The sequence below is a fragment of the Staurois parvus genome, unplaced genomic scaffold (assembly GCF_062004578.1).
Source record: "Staurois parvus isolate SC_StPar_1 unplaced genomic scaffold, SC_StPar_1.0 ptg000101l, whole genome shotgun sequence".
Lineage (NCBI taxonomy): Eukaryota > Metazoa > Chordata > Amphibia > Anura > Ranidae > Staurois > Staurois parvus.
The window spans coordinates 403,134-423,059 of NW_028317897.1; the positions used below are offsets into that span (position 1 = coordinate 403,134).

At 42.0% G+C, this 19,926-nt stretch overlaps 1 protein-coding gene across 1 annotated transcript in view; it reads right to left on the reverse strand.

Moving 5' to 3' along the window:
• BLTP3B (bridge-like lipid transfer protein family member 3B) overlaps positions 1-19,926 on the reverse strand; it is a 127,966-nt gene that overhangs the window by 21,208 nt on the left and 86,832 nt on the right. The window contains exons 14-17 of the mRNA XM_089671187.1: positions 15,080-16,458; positions 10,064-10,230; positions 5,861-6,003; positions 5,588-5,738 (exon numbers count right to left, since the gene is read on the reverse strand). Of these exons, the coding sequence (XP_089527313.1) occupies positions 5,588-5,738; positions 5,861-6,003; positions 10,064-10,230; positions 15,080-16,458 (1,840 nt within the window). The remainder of the gene's footprint in view (positions 1-5,587; positions 5,739-5,860; positions 6,004-10,063; positions 10,231-15,079; positions 16,459-19,926) is intronic.

The following is a 19,926-nucleotide window of genomic DNA, read 5'->3' on the forward strand; positions in this document are numbered from 1 at the left end:
CTGAGCATCCAATCACCAGATTTGACATTCTCTCCCCCATATCCAAAAAAGCTTGGTACATGAGCAGCCAATCACCAAGCCTGGCACCATCTTCCCACCCTGAAGGAAGCTGCATACCTTAGTGGCCAATCACCAAATGCCAGCACCAAATGTGGCAGAAAGGCAAGTCACTTGCTCTTAAAATAAAAGTTCCCTGGCTGTCATGCTAATGGCAACTTTTTGCATCATTGTCCGGACACAAGCATGCAAATCAGAAGTTCTAACTTTACTCTGACTTCACTTGCTGCATGCTTGCTACAGTCAGTTACTAGAAAAACAGTGACATTGTTATATCAGCATGGTAGTCAGAAAATGGGATTTCCAGAAGGAAGACAGTGGCATTCTTTATACTTTATTCAGTATGGAATTTAACAAGAACAAAGTGCAGGAACTTGTAGCAGTCAATCAGAAGTCACCTTTCACTTGTCAAACCACTACTGAAAGCCTAAATATGATTGGTTGGTGGGGATGAGCAGCGCGGACAATACTGTGTTCTGTATTTTTATGTGAAAGCTGTGTTTGTAGAATTACAGAATGAACCAAGTCCAGTCACTTACGGTGAAACCCATCGGCTTTCTCTGCCTGTCCCGACAGATGGCTGTAAATATGCTTTTCCTATAATCCCTCACAATAGGCGTCTAAGGCCGTTTCTTCTTCACAGATTAAAATAAGGCAATTGTTTTCACAAAGCTGTAATTCCTCAGGACTGTACGATTTCTCTCCTGGATTTACTAGACCCCAAAACCGCTCACTGCGCAGGCTGGGAGATTAAATCTCACCCCCCATAATACAAGATCACATCTGGAGCTTTTGGTTTGAAAAAAAGAACTTGTACTAAGGGAAACTGTGGTGGTTTCAGGTCACTTATTTTTAGCATCTTTATGCTCCAGTGAAGTACAAGCTCCCTGTAGGATTAATGGAGAGTGTACAGTACAGGCGACATTAACAAGCGACTTCATGGGCGATATCTCGTCAAATTGGGGACAGGTTATAAGTCTTGCATGGGGGCTTCAAACTTGACTCCCAAGAGTCCTTCCACACACTGTGGATGATGGGAATTCTATTCTATTATTAAAAGCTGTTTCTTGTAATAGGAACAAAGTATAAAAAATGAATGCTGAGGCTTGACTCACCGGAGGGCAGGATAGTGTGGAGGTAAATGTTGTTCCTGCTAGGCCCGCAGGGGTGTCAAACTGCCGGCCCTCCAGCTGTTGCAGAACTACAAGTCCCATGAGGAATTGCAAGGCTGACAGTTACAAGCCTGATTCCCACAGGCAGAGGCATTTGTAGTTCTGCAAAAGCTGGAGGGCCGCCAGTTTGACACCCCTGCGGGGATCACTTTTAAAGTGGTTCTAAAAAGCTAGGTATTTTTTTTATCTTAATGCATTCCCTGGATTAAGGTAAAAAAACCTTGTTCCTCTCTCAATCCAGTGCTGTGCCTGGCTCTTCTCATGGGCACAAAGGCAGCAGCCGAGCCATTGGCTCCTGCTGCTGTCAATCAAACCCTGTAAGGGGCGTGGCTGAGCCATGCTGTGTGTGTCTCTATAAACGCACACAGCCCAGCTCAAGGGCACACCTGCATGGATGCCCCCTGTAGTACAAGGCTGACTATGAGGGCGTTGGGCAGACAGCACCCACAGGGGACCACCAAAGAACAGGTAAAGAGACCATTTTGTGTAAAATCATTGCATAGAGCATTTTTTATTTTAATAAAAAATATAAACTTTAATATCACTTTAAGTGTCCTCACTTTTACATGCATGTCAAGCTGTCCAGTAGAAGCGAGAGTGAAAGGATCTGGAATAAGAACTATAAGGCTGCATTTGCACCTGAGAATAGTGATTTTCAGACATTATTTGAGCACTTTGGCACACACAAACAAGCATATTATTTCCTTTGACATGAACACCCTACCTGAGATTCAAAGACATGACTCTACATTTGTACAACTTGTGCTTTACCCCGTGTACCACCTCCAGAGTTGCTAATCACTTTCCCTTTTCGCTCCCCTCTCACTCTCCTTTTAGCAACTCTGAAAGTGATGCAGAGCATTAAGCCCCAGTTGTACAAATGTAGACTCATAGATCTGAATCCCAGGTTGGGTACACATTTAAAACAATTGAGATATGCTTCCAAAACACTTGTTTTTAGCACCTCTGGAATAGAGTCGTGGGTTTGAATCCCAGGTATGGTATAATTAGTACTTCTGGCGCTGGTGTAGGTGGTAAAGTGCCAGCTGTGTACACACAAGGTCATGGGTTTGAATCCCAGGTAGGGTACAATCTTTTTACATGTTATGTTTTCAAGCTTCAGGTGTTTTTGTTTTAGCCAAGGAAAAAATTAAAAGCACTAGAGGGAGGCTTAAAACATCTTAAATATGACTGAATGTTGAATTTGCGTATTTACAGGCGTTCCCATTGAAGTCTATTGGACCAAAAACACCTAAATCTGCATCAAAAGCAGTTCATGTAGCAGTTGGACCGTCATATGCTCATACGCGAACTGCCACTTTTGAAATACAAGGGTTTTAGGATGTTGAACGTTTTGGAGCTTCAAGTTACAAGACGTTCTGGTTTGAATGAAGTCTTACAGTACCAGGGGTGCCTGAACAGTTGCAACAAATGCTACAAAGAGAAAAAAAAACATTGAAGATAAAAAGTCACCCCCCTCAGCAATGTTCTACTTTGCCCCAACCACTTTACCTGCCACCTTTTGCTAGACAGCTTACGCTATATCTGGATATAATAATATAAAGTGAAAACTAATCTTATCCTTAATACTATCATATATATTATTTGCATACAGTTGTCAAAATGCAATATGTTTAATGATAGCAGCCTTTTAGATAGTCGGTGACTCAAAGCTTTCTAAATCTCAGTCTACAAGGCATTTTTCATTTACAGGTCCCTGCTGTACAAGAAATTCTGTAGCATGACGGACAAATACATGTCGCTTGGCAGGAAGAATAGTTCACATACATGTACACTAATTCCTTATACACACTGTTTAGCCCCTGTGCATGAGATCCCAGCTACTGGCAGCAGGGCTGGATGGTAGCTTCTACCCGCACAAAAATGCGGCAATCTCTAAGCGCTCAGTGTACATGATGCTTTAATATGTATTTGGTTGGATATCTGGAGTGCTCTCATTTTTTAAAAGATTGCTTAGCCTGGAGTGCCATCTAGTGGACTTCAAGAGAACTTCTGGAGAAACTTCAAGATCCAAAGCCCTGATCTCAAGCAAACTGAAAACCAATCAAAGCCAAAATAATATGTTCTTGTGGGTATACCGAAACCAATCCCACCATAATATTCCAACATTTAGCAGAAACCTGACTCAGAAAACAGAGGCATGTCTAAATGTTTGTTTTTTTTACAGTGTGGCCAAAGCCATTTGAGCACCAAAACTATAGTACAATAAACACCATTAAAGTAAAACTATGGCCTTCCAAAAAAAAAAAAAAAAAAAAAAAAAATAGCTGCAGTACCCAATTATAATTACATTTACACGGTTTTCTCTTAGTCCTCCTGCAAAGTCCCAAACATACCTGTTTATCCAGCCAGTAAAGCCCACCTCTTGCAGCTTTCTGTGGTGGGTTGTAAACAATGCTGCACTGCTCCTGAATTCAGAGAAGAGTTGCCACTCATGTTAGGATGCTCCACCTGCACTACAAGATATTGCAGGGGGAATGGCTGTCACTGCTGGTTCACTAATCTGTAGGTTGTCAATCAGCACCTGACCACATCTAGTCTTGTCCACTGCTTTCTAGATTGACAGCACTGCCTCTGTTGCTGAAGCCCTCCCACTGTGAACTGCAGTGTTTGGGGAGGGGGAATGTATTAGACACAAATGAAGGTGAATTTAGCTCAGTCAGGAAAGGAAAAGGATTTTTTTTTAGTTTATGAGGCTTGTGCCTCACATAGTAGCTGAATTTGGGACTTATTTACATTGTCACAGTGGAACCTTTTAGTGCATTTTAACCGCTTGATGACTATCCCACCACAGATCTACTGCTACAGGGAAGCCACGCTGTGCAAAATTATCTAAATATACGTGATTTTGCACTCCCGGGTAGAAGGTGCGTGAGATGCCCTACCTGCGCTGCTATTGGTTCTTGAGGATGTCAATCATCAAGTCCCGGCCAGCGATTCCCAGCTGCAACTCGGTGGTCGTTGGCGACGTTGAGAGGAGAGATCTGTGTGTAAACACAGGTCTCTCTCCTGTCAGCATGGACGTGCTGCTTTCTACCTTTCTGCACAGCAGAGAGACAGAAAGCTTCAGGTCTCCTTAGTAAAGCGGCACTCAGTACACAATAAAATCACACCCTAACACACAGTTAACCCTTTGATCACCCCAGATGTTAACCCCTTCCTGCCCAGTGTCATTAGTACAGTGTCAGTGCTTTTTATTAGAAATTACCACTGTATTAGCGTCACTGGAGATGTCAGTGGAAGTTAGTCAGTTCCCATCCAGTATCAGAATGCTTGCCGCAGTCCCGCTAAAAGTCACTGATCGCCGCCATAACTAGTATAAAATAAATAAAATTTCCAGTATATATACCACTATTTGTAGATGCTATAACTTTCATGTAAACTAATTAATATACACTTATTGGAGTTTTTTTGTTAGCAAAGATATGTAGCAAAATACATTTTGGCCTAAATTTATAAAGAAATACAATTTTTTTTATTACATATGTTTCATACCAAAAAATACTAAAAAAAGTCAAAAATATTTTTTTTTTCAAAATTGTCAGGCTTTGTTTGTAGCACAAAAAATAAAAACCGCAGTGATTAAATACCACTGAAAGAAAGCTCCATTTGTGGGAAAAAAATACACAAATTTATGTATAGTGTATGACCGCGTAATTATCAGTTAAAGTAATGCAGCGCTGTATCACAAAAAATGTTCTGGTGAGGAAGGGAGAGCAAGTGGTTAAAGCAAATCCAAATCCAAGAATAAAAATGTTGTATATTGAGGCTTACTAGTCCTTAGATGTGTTGATGGCATTGATTGTTATGGCTTGTTTTCACCTGGTGATCCTGCCAGTACCATAATTCCTGTCTTAGGGTGACAAAACCCACTCACTGTACTATATGAGGAAGGAGCATTGTCACAATAAGTCAGGAAGGGTCTTAGGACTGTAGAACATCTCCCTCTTTCCTCTTCTGCATACCATGTGGAGGCGTTCTGTATTCCAGACAGAAAACTAGGGATAATGCTATCTGATAACAGTGCGAGAGAGGAAGTGAGCACAGCTCAGTGGCTTTGTGGTGGGATTAAAAGGTATTTTCAACACTTAAAAAGATATAAAAACTACTAATGGTATATTTACCAGAATAAACGTGAGAGAATAAGGGAAGTTCATTGTTAGGGTTTACACTTTAATGTAGCCAGGTCTTATTTTAAAGCTCATTTAAAGTGCAGCTGGTTAAGAAAATGTAAATGTTGACTATCTATAGCCTGGCCACAGGATCCCTTTAACATCGTCATCAGCTGGAAAATCATTGGTGATATTACATAAATATTTATGGGAAATTTATCTTACTCATATTCCGGTTGTTGAGGTATTGCCAAACACTGACATTCCCAAGCTGTTTTGGAACCACTTGATTCACTTGAAGGCAAATGGTGACATCTTCTCCCTTAATATCAATTCCGCCATTCACTCCACTTATTTTAAATACTACAACGGACATCTGCAGGGAAGCAACAACAGTTATGCGGGTACAAACGTAATTATGCACAGTATGCTGCAAAGGACACTGAAAGAGAGATACTAGGGTCAGCTGGAAAAGAGGCTTAAGCCATGGACACCTACCCGCTCTTGCCTAGAGTCATGAGTGCTTTCATCAGCAGCACTGACAACGTCTGGTGAAGAAACACAGTACTCTTCATTCCGCAGTTCCACGCTGGCTGTGTCCACTGTGGACTGATAGTTCAAGGAAGAGAAATCTTCCAGTCCTGACACAGTGAAACAAAAAACAAACATTCTCAAAAGAAAAGTCAGTTACAAAAATACATTGGTGTCTCATAAAAAATACTGATTATTAAAAGTGGGCAGCCAAGGCTTTATTTGTGTATCGTACATAAGAGGGCAAAGCTAGCTAATCAGCAGAGTCGCATTGCATACTACTAGACCAGCCAGTTCGAGAGAGCCAGGTATAGTTTATACACAACAGTCAATTATTAAACTACATCTCTGATAGTACCTTAAAGTGGAAGGCAAATCAAAACCTAACTTAAATCTACTCACACCCCATTCTAAGCCTATTCTATCAACACTGTAAAAGGAAAGATATTTATTCTGAAGTCACTCCGGTTTAGTAACATGGTTGGGTCCCAGGGTAGAGAAGGGAGAGCCAACAACAGCTGCCCCATAGTAAGTCTATGGGTGACGACCTCACCCAGGCTCTGCAACCGTTGTCACTGCCTGTCCTCTACACTAAAGCCAGCATTGGGGATATCATGTGACCAGACTAAAGCGACTTCAGAATAGGCAAGTATAGGTCTCATCCTGTTCCAGTGTAGATAAAATAGGCTCACAATGGGGTGGGAGTAGGTTTAGGCTTAGTTAGGTTTTGATTTGCCTTCCACCTTAAAGCTGAGTTCAAGTCACAGAAATACTTCCTGAAATGTAGCTCTCACTATTCAGGTTTTTCTATGCAGCTTTCTTTGGTATGCACTAAATATTTGTAGAATTCAGCCTTCACAGAGGTGACAGACAATTTCCTGTAGAGACAACCAGTCACCAGAACTGGCTCTGTAAGCACTGTGCAACTGGTCGCCTGGACTCACGTGTAGTTTTCTTATTGCAATGCCACCATCACTAGTCTGAACCATCTAAGCCTAGGTTCATACTTTCGTGTGCAGGGGCATAAGGTGTTTGCCTTGGCCAGCATTTTTCAGGGGGGGCAGCGCTGCCCCCCAGAAGAAGGGACCTACGTGTCAGATGACAGAAGATGGGGACCAGTTGAGACACTGCCTGACCCACATGGAAGAAAAATATATCTGAAATATACTTTAAAAATATTCTTCCCAAATATACTGACATATATTTGAAATGCTACAATTTTGGCAATATTCAATAAATTTCAATACACATACATACTGCATGTTGAAATGTGTTTTTATTAGAAAATATATAAATAATATTTTTAAAAATACATTTCAAATACACTGTATGTCTTTATCTACATTTTTGGAATGCATTTACAAATATATGGAAAAATATATGGAAAAATGACTTTTTTTATATGTTAAAAAAAAAAATCTAAAGAATATATTTTTTAAAAAGTGCGGCTCCCAGTGTGGGTGCAATTTCCAGTGTGGGCGGCGTGCCGTTAGGATTAAATGTGTGACCCACCCACGAGTCCCGCGTTTTGTGTGTGGGTGGTTGCCGCTGAGGGATGAAGTGTGGGTCCCGCAGCGTCTTCTACTCGTACAAGTGTGAACCGAGCCTTAGAAACAGGGACCCTGTATTCAAAGAGGCAATTTCAAGAGAAAAGCCGGTGCTCAGAAAAGGACCGTACAAAAACCTTTATTCCATACAGGGTAAAAACTCCATGAGGTACAGCACAGCCTATGTGTTTCAGCCAAAGGAGGCCATAATCATTAAGGCCTCCCTTGGCTGAAAAATATCAGCACAGCTGCACCTCATGAAGAAACGTTTTTCTTTGGTCCTCTGAATGTTGGCTTATCTTTCATTTAGATGGACTGCAACAGCTTGCAGGAGCTTACGCCGCAGCACTGACTTTCCTCACAGCCTAGGTTGAACTTGTAGAGTTTGTTTCTTTCTTCAGTTTTCGCCTTGACTCTGCAAGCTCAGCTTCCCACACACAGGTAGTTACTGTTAGGACTCATGCACATGGCTCAGATCTTGCTGGCAGCATAATTCTTCCTAAATATCTTGTCCATACACTATATGCATGCAATGTTTGTGCTCCTGCCACCTAGCCTCCTAGGTTGTTGGGATGCAGGCTGCTTTTGCCGACTTGCATCCTTGGTATTCAAGACCAATACCATACGTTTATAGTATACTGTGTTGCATTAAGTTTTCAGGATCTGCAGACGGTCCATGCAAAGTTATTTAGTGATGCTTGGGCTGTAAAATGAACCAGAGTGCGTCTATAGCTGCGTCTGTCTCTGGTCTTACCAGCTTGATGCCATGTTGGTTTGTGTTAGCCTCCCCCTACTCACCTCATCCCAGTGCTAGCTTTGCCAATTCTGCTCCTTTCCTTCTCCACAACTCATTGTCCCACAGCTCTTAGGCAAGCCATAGATTATGCAATTTTCTTGCCTGCAACCATGGGTTGCAAGCAAGAAAATTGCCTGATTCCTCGATCAACACAGTCAGTGTCGATAGGGGAATCTCGCCCACAGAGCTATTGTGGTCTCCCAGTGGGGAGCCTGTCTCAAAATGAATGTCTCAGAAGAGGTAGAAGTAGGAGGCCAGTTTCAGGTTGGTTTATCTTTAAAGCTGAAGTTTAAAAGGAGGAGCGGGTTTTGAAAAAACCCACATATTCACCTAGGTCAGTGGTCTCCAAACTGCGGCCCGGGATACGGCCCTTTACTTGCTTTTATCTGGCCCTTGGGGCTCTATTTCATCCATGGATATCAACAATGGGTCACAATTCCTCCCACTGACACCAGTGATGGGACACAATTCCACCCAATGACCCCAAAGATGGGGCATTATTCCTCCCACTGATACCAATGTTGGGGCAAAATTCCTCCCAATGACAGCAATGATGGGGCACAATTCCTCCCAATGACACCAGTGATGGGGCACTATTCCTCCCACTGATACCAATGATGGGGCACTATTCCTCCCACTGACACCAACAATGGGGCACTATTCTACCTAATGGCACCAATGATGGGAGACTATTCCTCCCACTGACACCTATGAGGCACAATTCCTTCCAGTGACACCAAGGATGGGGCACTATTCCTCCCACTGCCAATAAGGATGGGGCCACAGTCTGGCCCCCCTAAAATCTGAAGGATAGTAAATTAGACCTTTGTTTAGAAAGCTTGGAGACCCCTGACCTAGGTGGGTGCAGCATCAATCTGATAGTACATCTGTCCCTAGCCACCTCCAAGACCCAGAACTGAGTGATCAAAGACTGCTGATCGCTTGGTTTTTGGTCATCACTCTGCTCTATGCTCTGCCTCTACAGCACTCACTGGAGCGTCGGGCTGTGAAGGGAGCAGTCAGGATCCCTTCAGAGTCTGGACCGGCTATAGCCCGCTGTCAGCTGACTCTGAGTCACAGGAGTGCACTCCTGTGACTTACAGGAGAAGTAGGGCCAAGAGAGCTTTGGCCTACTTCTCCTTTAGCCTGCTTAACCACCACCCCCCCCCCCCCCCAATTCCCTCCATCAACACGCCAATTCAATTTTTAACTAGAACCTTTCCATTTTTTTTTAGACCCAGGGATTTCATCGCTGGGTCTCTGTGCTTCTCTTGCAATGGTGACGTATCAAAGGTGGTGGTGGAGGAACCAGCAGGGTACATAGCTTCCTGGGAAATTCACAGCATCCTGCCTCAGTATGCCTCTCAAGAGTCCTCAGCTCAGATGCAAGCAGTGGGCTAGATCTTGGAAGCAGTTCTATAAATATCAACATGCCTTCAAGTGTGAATGCCAGTCTGGAGGAGCAGGCATTCCTAGCCAGACTGTATTTGCATGCAAACCACCCTAAGTAATGCTCACATGTGATGCTCTCCATGATTGGAAAAACTGACATACAACGAATGAAAGGGGCAGACCAGAGAGCGCAAGGATGGGTAGGAATTAGTTAGAGGATGCAGGATGGCCTGGGTTGTTTTTTTTTTTTTTTATGTTTACAGATCAACACAATACAAAAGGAGGTAGTCATTTTGTGTGATGCAACAAAAAGTATCAATAATTCCCACTCAACTGAAAAAGATAAGGCAATCTTCACTCTGTAAAAGTGACAGATTTTCCTTAAAGGAATAAAACCTATATGATTAGGTGTGGACATTTAAAACGTTTCCCTACCCGCCTCCATATGGTCACTCCCATCGCTCTCCACCAGGTGGTCTTCCAGCAGGTTGCTGTCTATGGAGATATTGTCCAGGGAGAACTGGGACGGGCTTCTCTTCATGTTCTTGTAAGAAACAGAGAAGGTAGGCAGGTTGGACGGACAGCGATCCTTAGGGGTTCCACTTAACAAAAATACATGGAAACCAGGTTTCAAAAATCAAAACAAGTAACTTTGGAAAAGGCATAATTATAATAAAAGAAAAAACAAAAGTGGGTTACAGGAAGGAGAAGTAAAAAAAAAAAATTAATGAAAAAAAAAAAAAAAAATACCTGTCAAACCATATTTTTTTTTAAACAGACAGATAACTCCTAAGTAAGGTGATGGGATCTTGTATCCTTGTATACAATGACAACATAAGATTATAAATTCACTTTTAATGTGAATAATCCCCCCCCAAAAGAATATAAAAATAAATATATATACAGTATATATATATATATATATATATATATATATATATATAGCAGCTTACCAATTCTTAGGTGTGGTGGATGCATTGGTTTTCCTTTTTGAGGCGGTTTCAATTTTTTTCACCTGTTGATCCAGCCAATTTTATTTTTTGATTTCCTTCATGCATTTTGACTGCTGAGCGGGACTTTCATCATTCTGGGTGGATGTCAGATGACATGCTCCTGGAAAAAGCCTCATGCTAAGCCAAGCGGGCAGGATCTGTCACTGGCTGTGTCCATTGGACACAGCCGATGACTGATCAATGTACCAGCTCACTGCTCACTGCAGGTACCATGTGATCTCTGTGACCAATCACAGCAGATCACATGGCAATTGCAAACAATGAATGGCTTTGAATCATGCCATTCATTGCTACACCTGTGTTGTTAGCTGTGATTAGTTACAGTGATTACATGGTACAGACAGGGCCAATCACAGCCCATCGTACCATGTGATTAGCTGTGGCCAATCACAGCTAATCACAACAAAACAAACTGAATGAATCGATTTCATTCAGTAAAATGCTTGCTTATAGCAAGGATTTTACCCTCCCACCCCGAAAGTATGTTAAGCCTAGTACACACAGGCCGAATGTCGGGTGGCATCGGCCAGTTCAATGGGAACCAGCCGACATTCAGCCTGTGTGTACGATCGCAGATCCACCCATCTTCTGTGGAAGGGGAATAACCGAAAGGGAAAAGTCTGCCATTCGGGTCCTGATCAGCACTCCCAGCCAATGGCTGAGAGTGCTGACTGGAATGTTCTGGTGGGGGGCTGTCCCTCCTGTTAGTAAAGCAATCTCTCCCACTGTGCTATTGTGTTCTAACATTGGATAGTTAATACAGTGGCTTTTCCTGGTGAAAACACAGATTTATTTAATTTCAACCTGTGTTTTACCTATGCAGTATAAAGCAACAGGCTCCCTTTAGTTTAAAGAGTGTGTCTTGATAAAATAAAACAAACACATTCAATACATCTCTGCATTTCCTTGTGTTTTATCTTTTATGCACTGCAAACAGGTTTACATTAAAGAGACCCTGTCACCAACCTAAAAATTGCTGGTAAAGGTGCATAAAATTTAAGGATTTTAAATCTTTGCTTACAGTGTTTTTCTTTTCCATAAATGTATGACCCCCTTGGAATTAGCTGACTTTCTGCAGTAATTTGCCATAAAATGTGATCTGATCCTCATTTATTGCAGACCATAGAGTATACAGTAGAAAAGAAAATCATTTTATTCCCCCATCAACAGTGTCAGTGTCAATGTTGATGGGGGAATGGCTCCCTCTGAGCTACTGTGTTGTGCCGGCGGGGAGCCTTCTCTGCCAGCAGAGAACAATGATTACACAATGATTACTGCTAGTGACAGGCTGGTTGTACTGAAGTCAAATCAATGTATTGATTTCAGTACAACCAACCTGTCCATAGAAGGATCGAATCTCGGCCGATTCAGCAGGGACTTCAACATGGGATTCAATCCATCTATGGCAGTGACTGGCCTCAGGTGATACACAGAGATTAAAGAAATCTTCCTACATAAGTTGTACCTGTTTATTTGCAGCCATTTGTCCTGTAGACCCTTTTAAAATTCAGAGATGAAAAGGATTTTTCACAGACACACAAAGCAGGGAGTGGGAAGCTGCAGTTACACACTGTTCAAGAGCTCTGAGAGCCGATTGGAGGAAAGGGGCACACTCCCCTTCACACAGCACACAGGAAAAGAGTTGAGGCTGTCAATCAGGTGGAGGTCCCTCCCCTCTCATCATTTCTTCTTGGTGTCAGGAAAACATGTTAGAAGTGACTTATGCTGACAGCAGAGGAACTAGACAGCAGAGAGAAATTATACTTTTCTGACATGCTTTGGAGAAAGGCAAGTAAACACCATAGAAATATATTTCACGTTTGAGGTTTACAACCAGTTTGTTTTTTATACCTTAATGTATCCTATGAATTAAGGAAAAAAAACCTTCTGTTAAAGAGGATCCCAACCCCCAGCCCACCTTATACTTACCTGAGCCCAATCTTGATCCAGCGATGTGCATGAGAGCAGTGGCTCTCCCGTTTCTCTCCCTCCTCACTGGGGAAATTATTAGCAGTGGGAGCCATTGGCTTCCCCTTCTGTAAATCAAATCCTATGATGAGGGAGCAGGGGGTGAGAGGCCAAGTGTAACTATCTGTGTCAATAGACAAAGACAGTGGAGCACACAGGCGGGAGTCTCAGCTGTGGCACACAACTCTGAAGGAACGGCACAGATACGCTGTTCCTTCAGAGCGCATACGCCAGTAATGTCACCGACTGCTGCTCCCTAGAATCTCTCCTAAATGGTGCACGTTTAAGAGATATTCATTATACCTAGAGGTAAGCTTTATTTTAAGCTTACTTGTAGGCAAAAATAAATGACAGTTTACTACCACTTTAACCACATGCCGCCCAGTCACTGTAGAAATACGGCGGCAGGGTGGCACGGCTGGGCAAAACCACATTTTAAAATGTGTGTTTGCAAAACAGGTAGGGGGCACGCGCGAGGCCACCGCCCCCACGGATGTCAGTCGCCGGGTCACAGCCATTCGTTACCGGCTGTGTCCCGCCGATTAGCGGCAATCACTGACAGAGAGCAGGGCTGCAGTAGCTCTGCTTTCTGTCAGTTCCCTGTGAGCTCCTGACATGCTGAGCCGGAGAGAAGAGTTTCTCTCTCCTGATCAGCGTGTCCCCCGTGCAGTACACACCCCCGCCCCCTAGTAAAGCACTACCCTCACACAGTTAACCCTTTCAGTAAATAAAGTTAACCCCTTCCTCCCCAGGGCCATTAGTACAGTGTCTTTTTATTTTGCACTGATCACTGTATTGGTGTCACTGGGGATGTCAGTGACCCCAAGTCAGTTCCCCCCAAGTGTCAGAATGTCTGCCGCAGTCCTGCCATAAGTCGCTGATCGCCGCCATAAGTGGCTGATCGCCGCCATTATTAGTATAAAAAAAATGAAAAATCCCAGTATCTTTCCCGCCATTTGTAAACGCTATAACTTTCACATAAACCAATTAATTTACACGTATTGGGTTTTTTTTTTTTTAGCAAAGACATGTCGCAGAATGTATTTTGGCCAAAATTTATGACGAAATTTGATTTTTAAATTTTTTTTACTGGACATGTTTTATAGCAAAAAGTCCAAAATATAGTTTTTTTTCTCAAAATTGTCAGCCTTTTTTTTTTATAGCGCAAAAAATAAAAAACCGCACAGGCAATCAAATACCACCGAAAGAAAGCTCTATTTGTGTGAAAAAAAGGACATAAATTTCATTTATGTACCGTATTGCATGACCGCGCAATTGTCCGTTAAACTAGCACAGCGCTTTATAGCAATAAAAAGGCGTAAATTGCAGTATCTATACCATAGTTTGTAGACGCTATAACTTTCACACAAAGCAATCAATATACACTTATTGGGATTTTTTTTTACCAAAAACATGTAGCAGAATACATTTTGGCCTAAATTTATAACCAACTTTGAGTTTACTATATATTTTTTATAGCTGAAAGTAAAAAAATATCGTTTTTCTTCAAAATTTTTGGTCATTTTTTTGTTTACAGTGTGAAAAATAAAAAAGCGCACAGGTGATAAATACCACCGAAAGAAAGCTCTATTTGTGTGAAAAAAAGGACGTAAATTTCGTTTGGGTGCAGCATTGCATGACCGCGCAATTATCAGTTGAATTAGTGCAGCGCCGAGTAGTAAAAAGAGGCCTGGTCATTAAGGGAGGTAAAACCTTTAGGAGGGCAAGTGGTTAAAGTCATTGCTGCCAAAGGAGGTTTTGACTAGCTAGTAACACTAATGGGTTCACTTACCTTTTCCTACAGAACTGTGAATGTTTAATGGATGTGTTCAATAAAGACATGAGAAATTAAAATAGTTTGTGTGTTATCAGCTTTAGCACATTGTGTTTGTCTATTGTGACTTAGATGAGTATCAGAATGCAAGTGCACAATCCAAATGCACACGTTCCTGCATTAAAAAATGGCTGTGTGTATAAGTGGGTGCTGCAGCAACCGTTGGCTGGAACCGAAACAGAATGAGCAAGGGAGAATGTCACCAGCACACCGAGGATCACCAATATGGGTCCAAAAGTTTTAATAAACGATCACATAGTTACAGCAAGGCAATGTTTCAGAGTCTCACAGGACCCCTTCAACAGGCATATGACAAAGATTGATTGTTAAAACTTTTGGACCCATATTGGTGTGCTGCTGACATTCTCCCTTAGATGAGGATCAGATCACATTTTATGGCAAATTCCTGCAGAAAACTAGTTAATGCTAAGGAGTTCACATACTTTTTATTGCCACTGTGAGCATTTAAATTATGTACTTACCTGCTTGACTACAGCTACACTTTTTTGAATGTTATTATTAGGAACTTACTGAAAGTGGTTATTAGTTTGCATTTTGGGTTTACTGGACTTTTAATAGTCTTGATAACAATAATGTTTGTTAAGCGTTTATTGAACAAGAAAATAAAATTATTACCTTGTGTCCGTTTGTTTCTTCTGAGCCTCAGGGAACTGTATACTGAGAAGTGGATCTAAAACAGGCTCTGTATCAGGGGCTTGAAGGTTAATAAGGTTTTCTTCAAAGTGGCTGACTGAACAGGAAATGTTATCATCGCTATTGTGGGCGTCATCTAAATGGGCATCTTCTTTAAGACCATTGACATTAATCAGCTGTCCCAAGACTCCATCCTCTACCTTCAAAGAGGACCCTTCAACAGATCCTTCCAAACTTTCCATCCTTGGTTCAGCGTTGCTGGGTGATTTTGATAGGCCAACATCTGGCAAGTCAATCTTTTTAGGTTCTAGAATTGCCCCAGAGTCACCACTGGCAGAATCAATGATTAAGTCAACAGTGGAGTTACATATGCTGTCTTCTTGTGTACTCTCTGCTGGAGAAGTCCGTTTGTTTCCGACAATAGGGCTCCCTTCTTGGGAGACAGGGCAGTTGGATGGATTTTCCTCTGGTAAAGGGTGCAATAATAAAGAAACCTCTGCATTTTTTAGCAGCAGACCGATGGACAGTTTGGTGTCCTCAGCCGGTTTTCCAGTCACGGCCTCAACATCTTTCCGCAAATTGTCCATGACCTGCTTTAGTGATTCCTGCAGCAGCAATAAGAAAATATACTGGTAGTGATTCATTTGAGCACTCACATGTTTTTGAATATAAGCGAGGACCTGAATATCTGCTTGGGGTGGATCTGCAGGTGGTGGGACTGATAAGCTACTGTCTAAGGACTGGGACTTCTGCAGTGGCAGACTCCGGCCATCCACATCTGTGCTATAGTATTGTTTTAAAAGTTTTTTACGTTGCAGACGACCAGCGAAGTCTGTTGATTCGCTTTTGGAAAGGTTTACTAAATTATCACCGTTGGAAACAGTCTGTTTCTGAGACTGAGCAAACCGTGTGGGCTGGCAAACCCAGATGGAGAAGGGGAAGGAGTCTACAAAATTTACAGGTCGTCCTTTTCCACTTTTAATCCCTTCATAGTCGACCCAGAATTGTGTGAAATGTATGGCCCAGATGTCTTTAGCAGAGGATGTTTTCAGCGCATTGGTGTCCAGCTTTGGTGCAACAAAACCTTTGTAGACATCATGCATTTTTGTGTCCTGCTCAAATGCATGCCTCTGAAATATGGGGTGCAGGAGGTCATAGCCGTCCTCTGAGCGAGGGAAGGAGGTGAATGATTTGGAGAAGAAAGGGTAGTCTTTAAAGTCCTGGAATATGGCTTCAAGGTCTGACCGTCGACAGTTCGGGGACTGCCTCATGTTGCTGGCAATCATTTCAGAAGTCTGGATGCTGATAGCAGTTGGCTGGTCATGGTGACAGTCCACCTTCTTCTGTGATGGTAAGATAACCTGTGTAAATAAATTTAAAAAAAAAGACATAAGTCAATCTTTCAATAGAATCACCTGTTTTTGCTCCTGTTTTACACTATAGTGTCTAATACTTTTGTTTTGTTTATTTGTCAAGCCAAATTCAGATATGTCCACTCTTTAGAGTTAAACACATTTAACGTAGAATTTCATGATAAACCTAACTAGTCTTTACCACTTGCCGCCCACCCAAAGTAGAGTTACTGCAGACGTATGTCAAAGGCAGGCTGGACCTGTACTTCATGGCCTGTCTTACGGTTCAGGGTGCACCCCCCTTGTGCTGTTACTGACTACAACACAAGTATGTCAGCAGGTCCCGGTCAATGATTCTGGCCATTAACCTATTGATTTGCTGTAGCCGATCACAGCACAGCTCTGTCTCTTGTTTACAAAGGCAGATACAAGTTTTGGACGATTCTTCTCTCCCTGAGCCCTATTCATTCAGGGAGAAAAAAAAAAAACAGGAGCATAGACGCAGCACATTTACATTTGCATACACCTTGTTAGGCACATATAACCCTTTGATTGCCCTCCTGTAAACCCTTTGATTTCCCTATCACCAGAGTATCACTACAGTGTACAGTATTTATTTACTGATCACTGCATTAGTGTCACTAGCAAAGTCAGATCGCGTCGGAACCAGTTAGTGCCCCTCTCAGCCAGTGTCAGTGCCAGATTACCCTCCACACTATCGCAGTCACACAATAAGTCGCTGATCATTGGCATTACTAGTATAGTGCCTGAACGGATCAGTATTTTGATCACAATCAGAATTATACTAGTGTCCCCAAAAACAGTTTGGTTTTTGCCAGACACATAGCAGAATAGATTTTGACATACATTTATGAAGAAATTTGATTTTATTGGATAGGTTCAATAACAGAAAGTAAAAAATATTGTTTTTCAAAATTGTTTTTTTTTTGTCTTTTATATAAAAAGAAATAAAAAAAAACAGTGGTAATTAAATACTGCCCAAAGAAAGCTTCATTTGCCTACAGTATTGCATGACCGAGCATTTGCCAGTTAAAGTAGCGAAAACTGCTCTGGTCATGAAGGGGGTAAAACCTTCCGTAGGTCAAGTGGTTAAAAATGTGCCCTCCCCCCTCCTAACATCAATCCTGGTTAACCTGTGCAAAAAAGATATACTTACCTATTTTCAGCCTGCTTCAGTCTGGTCATGTGATCTCATGTATCAATCAGAGGTAACTGCAGGGTAAAGGAGAGAGCGATCGACAATGGGTGCAAACTTCAGAAGTGGCGATGTCATCCATAGGTTCCTATGTCCCAGATGTTGTTTGCGCACTGTCCTCTCCCCTGCAGCAGCTGCTGGCTGACCCAGGGGAGCCAGAACATATTACCAGACCGGAGCAGACTGAAAATAGGCAAGTACAGTATATACATTGGTAACCGGGTGCAGCCAATCATAGGAGCACTTACAGATACGTGCATCTGGGGTATCAGATTAAAGTGCACTCAAGAACATTACCTTTGCATTAACTGTATCTGATCTCAATCATTATTAGTTATTTTAGTTAAAACTTGATCTGATACAGTTCAGTGAGTTTGTCCCGATACAGGCCTAGGTCCACTTTACTTGGTTCTACAACCTTAATGCGTTCTATTGATTTATGCCAAGTCTTCCACGGTTTCCCTGGTTTGACATAATACATTTACTTAACCTACCATCTGGTAGTGCGTGGATTAATTCCTGCGCATTATCATAATGTGGTGACTTATTAACACTTACGTTATCAGGGTGTAAGGCCTCGTTCACACCATATGTGCATAAAATCTAATAGAAAAACCACGCAAATTTCACTTGGAGAGACAAGTTTACATCAGTTTTCATGCATGCTGCAACACTGCAGTCACTTCAGTTTTTTTCTGCACAGAAATATGCAACATATATTCTCTGTAAGAGCACAAAGAAAACAATGGTTCTTTATGTGCCCTCACATAACAATGTTGATGTCATGTTGCCGATTCCTGCGCAGAAAAAATCCGCACGTGATACTAATATTGTGGTGTGAAGAGGGCACATAGAGAACAACTGTTTTCTTTGTGCCCTTGCAGAACACATACAGAAAAACTGAAGTCTCTGCACATGGTGTGAGCAAGGCCTAAATGGCCCTCTACCTCTAAATCAGGTGTGTCAGTGAGGACCGCACGGTTTTAAGATTCAAGGAAGAACAGAGGACCCATCATCACCAGCGTCTCCTGCAGGGGTAAGTGCTACATCTTTTTTTACACAGGTTAATAAACATAGGTGTTAGGAGGGAGAGGGAACATTTTTAGTACTGGTTAGGTTTAGGCTAGAATTCTTCTTTAAGAATGTATTAGTGAATACAGAACTGCATACAGTACATTTGTAGCTAAATTCATATCTGCATGGAGTTCAGCTTTAAAGAAAAGCTCTGCTAAGCAGAGCTTGTCTCTGCACATAAAATTACCAGGAGCCGGTGGACGTGGTATATTTGGACAGAGGGGTGGGGGTGGACGTGGTATACTTGGATTTTGCAAAAGCGTTTGACACAGTTCCCCACACACGGCTAATGTGTAAGGTAAAGTAAAGTAAGGGCTTGGAAAAATCCATATGTAAATGGATGAAAAACTGGCTAAAAGATGGTATTCACAGAGTAGTGGTTAATGATTCATACTCTGAATGGTCTAGGGTTGTCAGTGGTGTACCCCAAGGTTCAGTGTTGGGACCCTTACTTTTTAATATATTTATAAACAATATAGGGTCTGAGATTAGAAATCCCATTTTAGTCTTTGCAGATGACACCAAGCTGTGCAGTGGAATAACGTCCTTACAGGATGTCTCCAACTTACAAGCCGACCTCAATGCACTGTGTAATTGGGCAACTATGTGGCAAATGAGGTTTAATGTTGATAAATATAAGGTTCTGCACTTGGAGGCTAAGAATATGCATGCATCATACATACTAGGGGGGTACAACTGGGGGAATCAATGGTGGAGAAGGATCTGGGAGTTCTGATAGATCACAAGCTTAATAATGGCATGCAATGCCAAGCTGCGGTTTCTAAAGCGAGCAAAAGCCTCTCTTGTATTAAATGAGGTATAGACTCCAGAGAGAGAGATATCATTTTACCCCGGTACAAATCATTAGTAAGACCTCATCTGGAATATGCAGTTCAGTTTTGGGCACTAATTCACAAAAAGAACATTGGGGAACTGGAGAAAGTACAGTGAAGGGCAACCAAACTGATAAGAGGCATGGAGGAGCTCAGCTATGAGGAAAGATTAGAGGAACTGAATTTATTCTTTCTTGAGAAGAGGAGATTAAGGGGGGATATGATCAACATGTATAAATACATCAGTGGTTCATAAAGTGAACTTGGGGTAGAGTTATTCACCCTGAGGTCATCACAGAGGACAAGGGGGCACTCTTTATGTCTGGATGAAAAGAAATTTAATCTCCAAACACC